The sequence below is a fragment of the Cydia pomonella genome, chromosome 5 (assembly GCF_033807575.1).
Source record: "Cydia pomonella isolate Wapato2018A chromosome 5, ilCydPomo1, whole genome shotgun sequence".
Classification (NCBI taxonomy): domain Eukaryota; kingdom Metazoa; phylum Arthropoda; class Insecta; order Lepidoptera; family Tortricidae; genus Cydia; species Cydia pomonella.
Genome location: NC_084707.1, coordinates 2,318,692 through 2,336,298, shown reverse-complemented (window position 1 = coordinate 2,336,298; position 17,607 = coordinate 2,318,692). Strand labels below are relative to the sequence as shown.

General features: G+C 38.2%; 1 protein-coding gene and 1 long non-coding RNA gene across 2 annotated transcripts in view; both read right to left on the bottom strand.

The window, feature by feature from the left end:
• Positions 1-17,607, bottom strand: part of LOC133518415 (uncharacterized) — a 166,220-nt gene that overhangs the window by 30,692 nt on the left and 117,921 nt on the right. The window lies entirely within an intron of this gene.
• Positions 1,373-17,607, bottom strand: part of LOC133518405 (nucleolar and coiled-body phosphoprotein 1-like) — a 34,274-nt gene continuing 18,039 nt past the window's right edge. Inside the window, exons 10-13 of the mRNA XM_061852082.1 lie at positions 17,092-17,235; positions 15,765-15,911; positions 11,192-11,296; positions 1,373-8,793 (exon numbers count right to left, since the gene is read on the bottom strand). Coding sequence (XP_061708066.1) covers positions 8,778-8,793; positions 11,192-11,296; positions 15,765-15,911; positions 17,092-17,235 — 412 coding nt within the window. The 3' untranslated portion in view covers positions 1,373-8,777. The remainder of the gene's footprint in view (positions 8,794-11,191; positions 11,297-15,764; positions 15,912-17,091; positions 17,236-17,607) is intronic.

Below are 17,607 nucleotides of genomic sequence, written 5' to 3'. Positions count from 1 at the left end.
GTTGACCAAGCTCATGAGCGGTAGCGTTTTTGCTCGCGTGTCGGTCCGCTACAAAAGTATTTCGCCTTATAATTGGTTCATTTAAATAATAAGCCCACCTAGACTAAGGGGCCGATATCGTCCGGCGAACTGGTAATCAGTGGACCACTTACCACATTCGCTACCAACGTTTTCGTAGCCGATCCCAGCGTTTTATAGCGTCAGCGTTATATTTGAATTAATTATTAGTTTTTGACTATAGTTAATAGAATGTTAATAGATGGTTTTAGGGTAGTCATCTGACTCATTGAGAGGATTCTAAACACCTCAACCTCAATAAGGTTGCCTTTTTTTATCACCAAGGCTCGGAAAAAAAAATACCCGCAATTGACGAACTTCAATTTTCGCGGGAATAGCTCTGTTCCACATAACCACAGAGTAAGTAATAATACTAACGTACAGAAAAGAAACTTCCTACAAAACCGAAGTTTGACAGATTCAGGGTCGAATCATGATTCACAACGTGCTGTGCCTTTCTTATGTATAGTAACAGTGGGGCGACACTCCTTTCGGCTTTTTCCGGCTCCGCTCGGTTCAGCATTGCTCCGAGCAATTATTAGGGTTGGCACAACTGGCGTCCCTGTAGGTACGTGCCCGACCAAAGATAATGATTTGAATTTTGACAACCCTAAATGGCCGAAAGGATAGTCCCATACATTAGAAAGGGACAGCATAATTCGACCCTGAATCGCTGTCAAACTTATAAGTCACACTATGGTTAATGTAAGGTGCTAGTGCTACACTCTGGCGCCATAACATTGCAGTAATACTCCCTACTGGAGAACCCGCCGACGAACAGAGGCGAGCAAGCTGTAAGTATGGAAGGTAGAGGCAAGGAACAGAAACTCCTTAGGCAGAATTGTTGCAAGTGTCCAGGTGTCAGCTATAAATAATAGTTCAAAATCTCTCCAGCGTAGCGCTTGAGTAGCTAAGAACCTAGGCGTTATTGACGGAGTGAAGTGCGCTGTCTATGATTACATTTTTTTCTCAAGTATTCTAGGTATTGTAGCGCCACCTATTTATGGTTTTTTGTTGGACACTTTTTGTTACATGGAGATTTTGTTCCTATAGCTGTAAGGAACAATTTCGTCCCCCCGGAATAACAGAAACTTCCATTAAATATGCCCTAGAGACGTCCGTAGACTGAACAAACATTTTCGACTCAGATAGGTCAAATTATGGTTGTTTTCAAAATAAAGGCGTTAATCTGGTCACCCCCAGCTTGCACTGCGGGTGCTTTCAAAATCGTTGCAGACTTGTCTTGGTCTGACTCTAACATGTTTGTTGGTTTAATATGCAAGTAAAATAAAACTAGTAAAAATGAAACAACAGGGATTCGTAATATTATATTTCAGTCCATAACACATTATATCCTGGCTAAACAAGCCTACAATTACAATAAATCTAAATAAATTAATTAGACCCCGCGGGCACAGATGGGTATAGATTGATATAAATAATTCCAATTTGTCCCCGCCTCATATACGGCGGTCGGGAATACACCAAATTCATTGCTCATTGTTGCCACGGACAAGATTAACAGAAGAGTTTATTATGGGTGGATCAACTTTTTGGGTATCATACATCGTGGTTCTTGGTTCGGAATGTTTATAACTACCCAAGAAATAGGTAAAAACTGTAAAAACCGACTCTATTTTAACATTTCTAACTTTTTGAACGCCACGCCTATCGTACGCGGCGCCTAATCGTGAACCTTGTCGGTACGCATGAAGGTTGATATTGGGCTGTAGCTGCGCGCGTCATATGACGTCTTTGGCGGTCAAAAGGCTAGGCACATTTGGTGCTTACTTCTATTTTTAATTCATAGTTTGGTAGTTACAGTACGGGACAAACGCTAGGATGATGATGATTCCCGCACCAAAAACCCCGATATATGGTTGTTTTATTATTATGTCTCGTTGAACAACGAGACAGGGGAAATACTGGCACCATTGTTAGAAGAAATCACATCACTCTAGTAGAAACAAGAAACAAAGCCTTTAACCAAAGATTCTAAGTCTAAGACAATTTCGTGCTTCGAATTTGACAGGTAAACGAGATGGTGCTGTACGGCTCCATACATTTTGCGGTAACTTTGATTGGCAAAAGTTGACGATTGACAATTCAGTGCCCGCGAAACATATGGCGCAGTACATGAGTACAGTGCATCTGTTTTGGATGTGATACTAAGGGGCAAGTTTTTCTCTTAGACTTTAAGTATCTCTCTCAATCAATTCTCTTTGCTTCCACTAACCTTGTTAGTAGAATATACATTTATACATTAGGGAAAGGGATTGTAACTAACACAAATATGCATGTCTGGCAAATTGAACCTTTTGAACACCATATGTCAAACCCAAAAACGTCATGCACACGCCAATATCTCTGGCATAAGCTAGCAAATATCAAGTTTGCAGGGGCCCATTTCTCGAACAGTATAAGTCTAATATTATTAGGTAGTGTGTTGCCATGGTAACCCATTCGACTTGACAGGGGCCCATTTCTCGAACGGTGTTAGTCTAATATTATTAGGTAGTGTGTTGCCATGGTAACCCATTCGACTTGACAGGGGCCCATTTCTCGAACGGTGTTAGTCTAATATTATTAGGTAGTGTGTTGCCATGGTAACCCATTCGACTTGACAGGGGCCCATTTCTCGAACGGTGTTAGTCTAATATTATTAGCATGTTGCCATGGTAACCGATACAACTTGACAGTTCGTGGACTAATAATATTAGTCTAATACCGTTCGAGAAATGGGCCGTTGGAAGTTACTTTGACAACGTACGGCATAACACTTATTAAGCGTTCTTGGCGTTACGACCTCGCATTCTTACGCCTTTAAGGGTTCTTGGCGTTTAACCCTTTACCAGGCTGATAGTTCAAAAATGACAATCGAATGTCAGTCTTACTCATCGAAAATAGAACACATGTTTGAAGAGCCGCATGTGGGAAATATATATCCCTTAGCCTGGTAAAGGGTTAAAGGGTCAAATACCATTAAACCTGCGTTAAAGGTTTTAGAGAACATGACTATGATATGACAACGAGTGACAAGTTGATAAACTCAACAAATAAAACGAGCTATAACAATGGCAATGGCAAATGGGTCAAACGTCTTTTCGTTGTCTTGTATAAAAAGTTCCACTCCGTCACATTTTTTGGGAAAATGTGACGGAGTGGATTTTTTTGTTTGAGATGAAATTTTGTTTTACAATTATCTCATGTAAAATATAGTCTATAGCTAGAAATACACAATAGCACTACACTTTTTTTATTTATTTGATAGAAGGCATATATACAAGCGTGACAGAGTGGTCAGAAAAAAAAACAACGAAAAGAATTTAGACCCAAATACTTGCCACATTTACATTTAAGTAGCAAGCCTAATCATAATAGATAAAAAATTAACTATATATAAGATTTTCACCTATATCAAGTTAATCACGTTAGAGATCTGATTTGTGACAATTAGTTAATTTTGATATTTCAATTACATTCTAATTAGTCAACAATACATGTCATTTACCACAATTTTTTTTTAAATAATAAATAAAGACTGACCAGTAATATATGACCACACGCCATATTGCGGAATTTCATTGGAACTAAATTGTTCATACTGAACTGAACTGTCACCCTATACATGAGAATGAAAGCGCCCTCTGGACTATGATCCACAGTCTCTGCTTTGCCTAAAGGTTGACTGGTAGGGAATGCCTCATGGCATTAAGTCCGCCTTTTGTACTGCAAGGTTTTCTTTTGTGCAATAAAGGTTAAATGAATAAATGAACATATAACACACACATACCCTCATTTTATTTAAAGTACATCTGTTGTGACCTGGGTTCCGGCAGAAAACCAGTGTTTTACTCGAAATAGTGAAGAGTATCACTGAGCCGTGACCCTTTTGTCCTGCTGCCACGCACACAGTATGTAGGTAGGTACTTATATTTTATTTTATTTTTTATTAATTATTCCATTTTGTGTGTGCTTATTCCTATTTTTTTTGTTTCAATTTTCTTTTGTGCCATGTTTATTTTGTTACTGTCTGATTTAAAACGTTATATTGTGTGTTTTTGCAGCTGCCAAATAAATGATTTATCTATCTAAAAAAATATATTTCTGGTCGGGCTTTAAGATTAATATAATAATAATTTTGCAATCGTTTGTATGAATTGTATGTGTAAACAAAATCTTTAAAAAGCTCAGGACAGCTTCGTCCATAATTCTATTTCGTCACCTTCTTGACTTGTCATATGGTCCACTGTTTTGATTCGTCTAAATTCCTATAACGACACTTTCCTATCTTGTCCAGGCCGAATCCTCAAACAACCACCCCGGGGAGCTGAGTCTGATTCAACACCGCTGTATCTAGATGGGAAACCACTAGATGAAGTCTATCATTTTAAATATCTTGGGAGCACTATACGACATGACAACACCCTGGCTTCAGAAATACCATCTCGCATTGCTAGTGCCGCTGCCAATTTCGGGCGACTTACTGATCGTGTCTGGAGGTCCCATGATATCAAGCTTGAGACAAAGATAAGCGTCTATAAGGCCCTAATAATCCCAGTCCTTCTATATGGCGCAGAAACATGGTGCCTGTACAAGCCAGATATCAAAAGACTTAGACACGTACCATCTAAAATGACTAAGATCAATACATAGGATTAAGTGGCAGGACCGTATACCAAACTCTGAAGTTCTGCGTCGCTCCGGGATGTACGGCATGGAGGCGCTATTGATGCAGCGTCAGCTCAGATGGTGTGGGCATGTTTTCCGAATGGACGATCGCCGCTTGCCTAAAGCTATATTCTACTCAGAATTAGCAGAGGGAAAGCGGAAGCACGGCGGTCAACACCTTCGATATAAGGACGTGCTAAAGCGCCACCTAAAGGCGTGTGCGATCGATAATGCACGTTGGGAGGAGCTCGCTGCGAAACGGTCATCTTGGCGATCTACCATCTTCGAATCTACCAAGTCGTTTGAGGAAAACCGCCTCGCTACATTAGACGTAAAACGCCAACTACGCAAGGATAGACCTAAGCCCTCCTACGTGTATACATACAACGCGGGCCGGTCAACTATACTGTTGTGAATGTGACAGGGTGTTTAAGAGCAAGTTTGGCCTGGCCAGCCACATAAGAGCTCATGAGAGGAAAAACCCTTGATTGCTGAGGTCGCCGTCATCGAAATCGATGTGGAGGACTATATATATATATCTTGTCCACATTCCTATATGGTCCACGGTGCTGGCATTGGTGGAGGTCAAAATGGTCAAGAAAACTTTTCACTTGAAAAAAAACAATGCCAAAGAGAGAGAGTATAGAGGCGTATTGTCAAAGTAAATTTTGTACTCAACTAAATTTACTGCCATATTTCGACACAGGACTAAAACTCTTCGAATGACATATGGCTATTTGGCCCATGTTCTTTCACTGATGTGTTAAATATCAAACGGTGTCGCCATCTACTCGAGTAAAGCTCAAAGGTATATCGCCATCTATTCGAGCATAAATATTTCTTGATTTTTTGAGGCACCATTTTTTCTAAAACTTTATTTATCTTATACGGAGTTATATATATCTTTGGCAATGCAAAAGTAAACAGTGCCGATAAGTTTATAATAATTATAGTATGCATTGAGGATAATGGACAGTACAATAATGTTGACGAGCTGGTACTATGGTCAAAATAAGAATGTGGACGAGTTAGGAATGTGACGATATAGGAATTGCACGCTGACGACATGGCGTTGTGGACTATTTAAAAAGGTGACGAAATAGGATTGGGGACAAAGCAGTCCTGAGCCCTTTATAACACTTAAAAAACATATTAAAACAAATTTTATATAAGGTTTTCTAAACTATAGTATTTGGTAAAATCCTAAGGCACTAGTTTATTGAATCTAAGCAGATGTGGTGTCAATTTATTGCTTCGGTTTTAATATTTTATACCACGACGGTGGCAAACAAGCATACGGCCCGCCTGATGGTAAGCAGTCACCGCAGCCTATGGACGCCTGCAACACCAGGGGCATTAATATTAACTATTTCTAGTGTTTCTTCTGAATTTTACTCTAGTGCTATGAAACCCTAGCAACCCTTAAGATTCCACTTCTTATCTTGCGCTTAGGTCTAGATATAACAAAGAGAATTTGAAATAGAGATGGATTGTCAAAGAAAATTTTATAGCCACAGTAAATTGACTGCCATCTTTCGACACATGATTAAAATTTCTAGAACGCCATTTGCCTTTGATCCTTATTCCATCACTGATATGTGTTACATTTGTTAAATAATAAAAAGTGGCGCCATGTAATAGATCAAAGTTATGGCGTAACGTAAACGTACGGCGCCACTAACAAATTTAACACATATCAGTGAAAGAATAAGGATCAAAGTCAAATGGCATTCTAGAAGTTTTAATCATGTGTCGAAAGATGGCAGTAAATTTACTGTGGCTACAGAGTTTTCTTTGACAATCCACCTCTATTTCAAATTCTCTTTGGATGTAAGCAAGCGAGGCATACACCATTGTTTTCATTTGCAAAACAAATAATTGTTTATTTCGAGAACATTAAAAACAATACTGATTTTGAGAATTCCTAGTATATTTCAAATTAAAATAAGTTTTTTGTTAAAAAAAAAAATATATACAAGCTTTTATTAGACTGTACTTTTCTTTCACAGGCAACTAATACCCGTCGAAACGATTCTAACAAGCCCAAACATAATTAAAATAAATGCTTGTAAAAATTTGGTTTCAAATGTGACATATAGTGTATATGATGTATCTAAAACATAGGTAGTATAAATGTCTAATGATAGCTTATTGGATCTCTATTCCAATAAAGGATTAAGTCATAATGTATTGTTTGTCCGCATTTTCGTTAGTCATAATTTGGTTTTTCTCAGAAACGCGTAACTTTTCAGGATTGCCATAAAACAAACCTAACCTATCTATAGGATAACCTTACAAAAATTCTGAAAAATTAACGGTTTCAGAATTATTCATCATCATCATTACATTATGACTTCCAATAGTTATGTCAGACAAAGGGATCCGTAACTTTTTTTCAAATTACGGTTTATTTAGAAGACTAGTTAGAAATAAATATGTTTATTTTTACAAGCTTTTATTTAACTTGAGCTTTTAGTATGTTAGTTAGTGTGGTTAAATCTTGGAAACTAAATTTGACCTATTTTCCGATAGAACTTAACATTTTCATACATATGTAAGTCGGGTGACAATGCAATATTATGGTACCATCGAGCTGATCTGATGATGGAGACAGAAGGTGGCCATATGAACTCTGTGATGAAACAACGCAACCTAATTGTTTTTTTAGAATTGTTTCGATGAGTATTAGTTACTTGCAGTAAGAAAAGTACAGTCAGCGATAAAAGCTTTTTCCAAAAATCAAAACTTTCTATTTTACCTCAAATATACGAAACGCCAGAGTGGGTTAAGTGAGTAGGGCCAAAATTCTCCCCCCCCCCCCCCCCTTACCAGGAGAGGGGAAAAGAGCGGCGATTTCCACACACCGTGCGTATTCTATACCCACTCCGTCAAAAAAAAAAATCTAAGCATATGTATTTCTTACTGAAGGCTTAGGCGTTTAGGAGCTATCAGGATTTTTTAGGGTGATGTCCGGACTACTGTAAGGATATTCCATGTTTAGGGTGATTTCCGGACTACTGTAAGGATATTCCATTTTTAGGGTGATGTCCAGACTATTGTCGGGATATTCCATTTTTAGGGTGATGTCCGGACTATTGTCAGGATATTCCATTTTTAGGGTGATGTCCGGACTACTGTAAGGATATTCCATTTTTAGGGTGATGTCCGGACTACTGTAAGGATATTCCATTTTTAGGGTGATGTCCGGACTACTGTAAGGATATTCCATTTTTAGGGTGATGTCCGGACTACTGTAAGGATATTCCATTTTTAGGGTGATGTCCGGACTACTGTAAGGATATTCCATTTTTAGGGTGATGTCCGGACTACTGTAAGGATATTCCATTTTTAGGGTGATGTCCGGACTACTGTAAGGATATTCCATTTTTAGGGTGATGTCCGGACTACTGTAAGGATATTCCATTTTTAGGGTGATGTCCGGACTACTGTAAGGATATTCCATTTTTAGGGTGATGTCCGGACTACTGTAAGGATATTCCATTTTTAGGGTGATGTCCGGACTACTGTAAGGATATTCCATTTTTAGGGTGATGTCCGGACTACTGTAGGGATATTCCATTTTTAGGGTGATGTCCGGACTACTGTAGGGATATTCCATTTTTAGGGTGATGTCCAGACTACTGTAGGGATATTCCATTTTTAGGGTGATGTCCAGACTACTGTAGGGATATTCCATTTTTAAGGCGATGTCCGAACATTTCATGAGGCAATCCTAATCTCAACTCCTCGAGATGATTCTAACAAACCCAAACTCAATGAGGTTTCGTTATGTTTACCAGTTACCGAGTACTGAGTAAATTTTGAAGACACTTTACATAGTTAAGTACATACGAAAGTTTTAAATTAAATAAAAGCTTGAAACCATTGAAAAACACATTATTATAACGCAATTTTTGGGTCCTACACTAGGCAGGCCATTGAAAATAGTTAAGGTGGGAAGAATTACATTTTGGTACAGGGAATGTTGCACTGTAACAGTAAATATTAATAAAAACAATAAACAATTCGCCTAAAGTCGACGGCTGTTATCATCTCCGTAGTTTCCTGAAAAAAAAAATATTGGTGACAATGTCTGAAAAATGCATAATAGTAGATTATACACCAAGGGGATAAAGTAGTTCGCATGTGTGTCCTACAACGTTTTACAGTACATATAGCTTTTTAAAGTTTCGATATATGCACGGAAAGTGCATATGTGATATGCTCATTCCTTTACGCGTGCGGGAAAGTAGCACCAAGTGCAGAAAAAAGTAAACTCGCAACGAGTGGTGATAAATTAAAACACGACCGAAGGGAGTGTTTTAAATCGACACCTGAGGGCCTACCGCGAACCACGTTCGACGTGTTGCCTCCCTGTCACACTTACGTACGAATTTACAAGTGCGACAGAGAGGCAACACGTCGAACGTGGTTCGCGGTAGGCCCTCAGTTGCGAATTACCTATTCGCATGTGTATAACGTTTTACAGTACATATGGCTCTTTAAAGTTTCGACATATGCGCGGAAAGTGCTCATTCCCGCACGCGTACTGGAAAGTAGCACCATATATTATGTACTGTAATAGTACATTACGATACAAGTACGAAAAATAGGAAATTCGAAACGAGTGGCGATAAACTAAAACACGACCGAAGGGAGTGTTTTAAATCGACATGAGTTGCGAATTGCCTATTCGCAGATAAATAAATATTACACAAATTGACTAAGTCCCACAGTAAGCTCAACAAGGCTTGTGTTGAGCTTACGTGGCTTGTGTGGGACTTGTGAGTAGACAACGATATATATAATATATAAATATTTATAAATACTTAAATACATAGAAAACACCCATGACTCAGGAACAAATATCCATGCTCATCACACAAATACATGCCCTTACCAGGATTTGAACCCGGGACCATCGGCTTCATAGGCAGGATCACTACCCACTAGGCCAGATCGGTCGTCACATGTATCGTACAACGTTTTACAGTATATATGGCCCTTTAAATGTTCGACACTGTAACGTAATATGCTAATTTTCGCACTAGTGCTATAAAGTAGCACCATATGTACTGTAAAAACATTTGTCATTCGGCTGTCGGCTTGTATTGTTATTTACAACCAAAAATTCATTGAATATATTAGAGTCATAAAGTTTAAGACAAACTTGAGTGTTGAATATGACAACTTATATCGGTAGATGGCGCTGTACGGTTTCGTACATTATGCGATCACTCTGGCTGTCAAAAGCAAATGTTTGACCATTCAGTTACCACAAAAACCGAAGTTACGACTATTTACATTAGCTGTCAAATCGAAAGAGAATTTGAAATCGAGGTAGATTGTCAAAGAAAACTTTGTAGCCACAATTACTGCCATCTTTCGACACATGATTAAAACTTTTAGAACGCCATTTGATTTGATCTTTATTCTTTCACTGATATCAGTCAAATTTGTTAAATATCAAAAAGTGGCGCCATCTAATAGATCTAAGGTCAAAGGTATAGCAGCATCATGTCGAGCGATGGCGCCATAACTTAGGTAGTTCCCGGTAAGATGGCGCCGCTTTTCGATATTAAACAAAGTTAATACATATCAATGAAAGAATAAGGATTAGAGTCAAATGGCGTACTAGTTTTAATCATGTGTCGAAAGATGGCAGTAAATTTACTGTGGCTACAAAGTTTTGTTTGACAATACACCTCTATTTCAAATTCTCTTTGATCTAAAGCATGATTTTCTTACACTTTACAATGTAAAGTTCAAGTTCAGTTCTTTTTACCGCGATACCACCGTTTGACTTTTTTTTTTAACAATATCATCATCTGACAATGTACCAAACGGGAGGCGGTGACATTTTTTTAAGTGTTTCGGTGGCTGTCATTTCTCAATCCACCAAAGGAGCGGTAACTAAATGTGACAAGTTGTGACAAGGGGAGGGAGGAGTCATCCGATTTCGTTGAAATCATAATTGCCTAATATGTGAAGTTACCTGGGGGGAGGGATTTTGCCAAATGTGACCTTGAAATTAGTGCGACTTAATTTATAGATGACCCTTTAAAATTATATAATATTAATTTACGAAATTTATTATAAGAAATAAAACAACTTCTTCCTCGCGTTGTCCCGGCATTTTGCCACGGCTCATGGGAGCCTGGGGTCCGTTTGACAACTAATCCCAAGATCTGGCGTACGCATTAGTTTTTACAAAAGCGACTGCCATCTGACCTTCCAACCCAGAGGGTAAACTAGGCCTGGTTGGGATTAGTCCGGTTTCCTCACGATGTTTTCCTTCACCGAAAAGCGACTGGTAAATATCAAATGATATTTAGTACATAAGCTCCGAAAAACTCTTTGGTACGAGCCGGGGTTTGAACCTGCGACCTCCGGATTGCAAGTCGCACGCTCTTACCGCTAGGCCACCAGCGCTTTTTTTTTTAGAAGAAATAAAACAACATACCGATTTAATGGTTTCTCTTTGTAAGTGACAGGTTTCCTGTTCCGGCGCGTCCTGCCCTCGCTGGCCCGCTCGGCGCCGCTGCCGCAGCTGTCGCCGCTGTCCCTCCTGGGGACACATTTATGAAGTGAAAACTACTTTAGCGGCGCTGTGCACTTTTTGTGATGGGGAATAGTACATTGTGCGAGGGGGGTAAATGAAATTTTGGACACGAGGGTGGACATACCCGAATTTGCAATATTCTTACCCCCGGAGTTACACACAATCACACTTGCGAAGAAAAAACTAAATTTTAAGCGAAATAATTCTTAAATACGGTGACGTATCAAACATTCGTCCGCCATTTTGTAAAATCTCGCCAGGTTAGGCATTGAAGGCACAGACCTATTCAGCCACGATTGAAAATTATGTAAACATATTTTAAACCGCTGTTAAATTAATCAAATTAAATAATTTTAAACATAAACAAAAATATTAAATTATAAACGTCAGTATTTTAAAAGTAAAACTCATGCTACTTGGTTTGTATGAATAAGTGACATAATTAAAAAAAAAAAAGCTATAACTCCCTAGGGAGTTAAGTTATGATGATGACTTAGAGTGAGTAAATAACTAATCCGAATAATTAATTATTTTCATATCATTTTATTATTGTTGAGCGTTTATGATGTTAAATTAAATATACAATTATGAATTTGTAATGCAATTATGACTAAGTAATATAATATATTTACTTAACATTTTTGCATATTATTATAAATTATTTGTCAATTTTTAATTTAGTAGTTTATTATTTGTAAATAGTTACCACTAGTAATATTAGTATTAAGATGATTGCAATGCTCTAACAGGGTATCATGTACCTGCTAAATAATGTATCATACCATCTTCTGTAATGAACATGATCGCAATAAAATATGAATAGAAATATGAGTGCCTTCAACTGGGCGTCCGGGTCGGCAATAGTGCTTGTACAGTCAGCATCAAAAGTAGCGGATCAAACAAGGTTTCAAAAGTATCTACCATTCTGTAACAGCTTAACAAAATGTGATGGTCCTATATGTAGAACAATTAAGACGGTATAAGATATACTTGTAAACGTAAATTTGAGAGATTTATCTATATTTGGAAAAGTTATCCGGAATATCAGATACTTTTGGCGCGTTGTTTCATCCACTACTATTGATGCTGACTGTACGACCGCAACGAAAATCCGTAAACCACTTGTGAATCATCTTAATCGATGGGGAGGAGTATAATTTTTTTTTTTGTATCCGTAATAGTTTTTTTTTCGCAAAAAAATAATGTTTAATCAGAACACGAAACTCGCTTTCCTCCATGTTTGCAAACCGCATAGCAATTTTTTTTCATAGTTGTCAAAAAAAAATTAAGCATGCGAACTGGCTGAAAATATACAATTTACCTCCAGAAAGGTTCTATTACAAATTGATCTATGAATTATAAGTATTCATTAGTATTATATATGGAATAATATTTACAACATCAATAAATTGCTCTGATAATTAGATTAAGATAATTATATGTAATACTGTCTTACTATTCATAAGTGCTTGTTGCTAGGCCTACATGAATAAAGTATATTTGAATTGAATTGTCATTATTAAATTTGTGAAAATAAAGCTTGAATATAATTTTTACCTGACTTATCACTCAACCCGCGTATATTTGTGATCGCGGTCGGCAACACGTCCCATTTTGTAGCTTACCATAAGGACGAATTTTTCTTATATCTTCATACGAATAACCTGACAAGGAGTCCTTATGGCAAGCGACAGTGTGGGCCGTTTAGCCGGACGGACGGACGTTTAGACTAAAAACATACCTTTTAGAAAATTTAAAGTTGTTCGGAAAATGCTTCACGTTTATTGGTGGGTGTGTGGCTACTAGGCTAAGCTGGCGTGATTATCTAGCTTGACGTATAATATAGAAATAAAACATATAATGTGTCCCTAGCCATTGGACAAAGCCGAAATGTACATATGCATTAGGGTATTTAGAACCAGTGTACAAAGTATCATAACAGCCGGTGTAGCGGTTTCGAAGAAATTAACAAATTACCATTTTTTACTTTGGAGCAGCTCTTCTTCTTCCTCCTGCCCTTATCCCACGTTATGTGGGGTCGGCACAACATGTTCTTCTCTTCCATTCTCCTCTATCTTTCGTCACCTCAGCACTCACTCCTTTCTTTCTCATATCCTCTTTCACACAATCCATCCATCGTTTTTTGGGTCTACCATCCGCTCTCCGTCCATCAACATTCATTCCTAACATTCTTTTTCCTATATGGCATACATCCCTCCTCATTAAATGCCCATACCACGCTAACCTACCACTCCTTATCTTCTCCGCTACCGGTGCTACTTTCAAACTTCCCCTTATATACTCATTCTTAATTCGATCCTTTCTCGTCACTCCACACATCCATCTCAACATTCTCATTTCCGCTGCGTGCACTCTTCTTTCATCCGTCACTTTCGTCGCCCAGCATTCTGATCCATACATTACAACAGGTCTCACGATCGTCCTGTAGATTTTCCCCTTAAGTTTAAGGGGCATTCGTGGATCGCAAGTTGTTCCAGAGACCTGTCGCCATTTCATCCATCCCGCATTTATTCTATTTTTCACGTCACGGTCGATGTTGCCGTCACTTTGGATCAATGACCCAAGGTACCGGAAATCGGAGCAGACTGGTAGGGATACACCGTCTAAGGCAATATGGGAAAAACTGGATAGACCACCGAAATCGCAGAACATATGCTCCGTTTTGGTTCTGCTTATTTTCAGTCCCACACTTTCCAGCTTTTCTTGCCATTTTCCCAGTCTGCTCTGGACCTCAAGTGCATTTTCTCCGACAAGAACAATGTCGTCAGCAAACAGCATACACCAGGGACACCAGGGTGCTTCCTCCTGTATGTTCGATGTCAGAGCATCCATAACCAGGAGGAACAAATACGGACTTAAAGCTGACCCCTGGTGTAAACCTACCGCCACATTGAACTTGTCGGTTACTCCAGCTTCAGACCTGACGTGAGTACTGGCTCTATCATACATGGACTGAATAAGCCGCACATACTTCTCTGGCATTCCTTTTTGTCTCATAGCCCACCACAGAACCTTACGGGGGACTCTATCGTATGCCTTTTCCAGGTCCACGAACACCATGTGCAAGTTCTTTTGCGCAAGTCTATATTTTTCGCACAATTGGCGAAGTGCAAATATGGCGTCCGTAGTTCCCCGGCCCGGCATAAACCCAAATTGGTTCTGTGTTACCTCACTTTCTTCTCTCATTCGTCTCGCTACTACTTTTTCCCATATCTTCATACTATGTGACATGAGCTTTATTCCCCGATAATTGTTGCAATCTTGTACATCACCCTTATTCTTAAAGATGGGCACCAGCGAACTGTTGCACCATTCATCAGGGATCGCCTCTTCTTGCAACAACTTATTAAAGAATAAAGTCAGCCACTTCCATCCATCCGCTTTCAGAAACTTCCATACTTCCACAGGTATACCATCTGGCCCAACCGCTTTCCCATTCTTCATACCTTGCACTGCCAACCTTACTTCTTCTACAGAGATCTCTTTCACCATACCTATGTTACATCTATCATTTTCTAGCACTCCACTCCAATCATTCTCTTCGTTCATAAGTTTATTGAAGTAGTTCTTCCAGCGTTCTTTTATGCTTTTGTCATCCGTCAAAATCTTTCCTGCTTCGTCTCTCATACATTTCATATGATTTATATCTCTTGCATTCTTCTCTCGTTCTCTTGCTATTCTGTAAAGGTCTTTTTGGCCTTGGGGGCTCTCCAGGAAATCGTACAATTTATCTTGTACCTTGCGATTGCTATTGCTTTCTTAGCCTTCTTCTTACTTGTTAAATAAGCTGACCTCTTGATTTCTTTCTCTCTATCGTTCCCCTCTTCCACCTTTTTCCATTCTTTAAAAGCATTCTTCTTTTCTTTCAGAATTGTTCGTACATCTTCGTTCCACCACCATGTATCCCTATCAATCTTTCCTTTCCCTTTTGTTTCCCCAAAAACATCCCTTGCCACACTTCTTAAACATACCGCCATTTCATTCCAGCAATCATTCGCTCTCATCCCTGCCATGTCACCCATTCCTACCATTTTATCGACTATTCTTTTTCTAAAATTTTTCAGCTAACTTTTTACTTTGGAGCAGCATGTATGTGTTAGTAGCTCCTAAGGTAATATCCTCAAAGAATAGTATGGAACCTTCTTCGACCTTTTTGATTATCTTTTTTATTTATGACACTAATAAGCTTCTGACTTTTGGAAAAAGTCATCATTATGAAATATTTCGAACAAATTGTCAAAAACACTGCCAAAGATTAACACAGTGTGTCTCTTTTTGTTGTCGATTATTGCAAATAACTTTTGTTCGAAATTTTTATTTTTTTTATCTTTTGTTCTAATTAAAAAAATATTAACGTCAGAGCATTCCCGAGAAGTAACCCTACGTGGGATTTCAGGGTTTGTCCAATGGCTCGCAAATGGCTGGCAAAAAGGTCACCTAGTATAATATATACCTGTAACTCTCTTGTTGCGTTTGCCCCTCATGGTCCATGTAACCCTCCTGTTGGCTTTGACCCCGTTGACTGTTGTGGCCTTTATTGGTGGGCGTGTGGTCCGGCTCGCCTGATTCCCTTTCTCTGGCCTGAGCTTCTAATTCTTCCCTGTAATAAATATATAATTTGAAATTATACCAGGCTAGGGTTATTTCGCACCGCTGTAAAATTCGTGTCGTCCACGATGACGCGCAGTTTTGTTAAATTTAACCTTTAATAACATGACAATAAATAAATAAATAAAAATAAATAAAATAAATTCTCTTGGTACCTATCTTTAACGGTCGAGCTCGATTATATATCGCTCCCTACTTATTATTGTAATTAGTGTTAGTTTAGTATTGAGTTATGTTAATATAGATTTATTATTGTTACCGCGTCTGAACTTTTTATTTGCAACAATCCCAACAACTAAGTACATATACCAAACCCCACTGCCAAATTGTCATACAATAGATAAACGCTTATTACACATAGAAAGTAGAAACACCCAGACTCAGGAATAAATATAGATGGTCATCACACAATGAATGACCCAGGATTCGAGCCCAGGACCTTAGGCTTCATAGGCAAGGTCACCCACCAGGCCAGACCGGTCATTACAATTTTTATAAAAAAAAAAAACATTTATTTCAGATCGATAAAATCCATAAATTTTGTTAGTAACAGCAAAAGAATTCTTACACCCTATGTCAGTACCAATTAACTTACATAAAACTAAATTAAAAGTAAATTGTCCAGTTTATTTAGCCTTTCCTATCACAATTAATCATTGATCATTAATCATTGATTGATTGATTGATCCAATTTTTACATTGATCATTTACTACATCAAACACAAGAAATATTATTTTATTTTAATTTTTACTTTGCACTGTTCTGCTGTTGGTATGTTTCCAAAATTGCGACATATCCTCATTTTTTTTTCGAGCTGACGGATCACCTGATGGTAAACGATTACCGCCGCTCATGGACACTCGCAACACCAGAGAGGTTGTAACGTTGTAAGTGCGTTGCCGGCCCTTAAGATGGTAAGGACTTATTTTGGTGGGGATCGAATTTATCCGTTTCCAAAATGTTTCAAAAGTTTCCTTAATTTTGTATGAAATTTTCCTGAAATATCCGAGAACTTCTCCAACTTTTTTAAAAACTTTCCTCTTGTGCATATTTATTTTATATTATTTTTTTATTATTATTTTATTTCAAGAAAAAACTTAAGTGGTAGGTATACATATTTTTTCCCACGTGTATACCTACACAGCATATAGTAATATTTACAAGTACTCACGACACAATGACTCGTGAATCGGTGGCTCCGTTAGGACTGGGCGCATCGAAACGCGGCTTGGGACGTTTGTGGGCCGGCGACGACGGCTCCGGCACTAGCAGTTTGGGCACTAGGACTTGTAGGACACGAGAACAAGACAACGACCTGGAAATGGTTGAAAAACTTATAACTAATTCTCAAAAACACCTCAGAAAAATAGTTATATTCTTTTCACCACACCAACTGGTAACGGCCGAGAAAGTTGCATTTTATCCACATGTGGGGCAAAGTAATCAGATGCAAATTTTGAGTTGTTTCTTTATGTTAGCTAGTAGAATTGACTTTTAAATGATGATTTTGAATGATAATTTTATTATTACATTAATTTGGATTTGATTTAATTTGAATATTTTGGTATGTTATAGTTAATAGTTTCTTCGCGTTGGTGTGGTGAAAAATTTTGTGATTCACTCGGAGGCAAAGTTTGTTTAACCCTCGTGCCTTGAAACCCTCCCAACGCTCAAGATTCCATTTCTC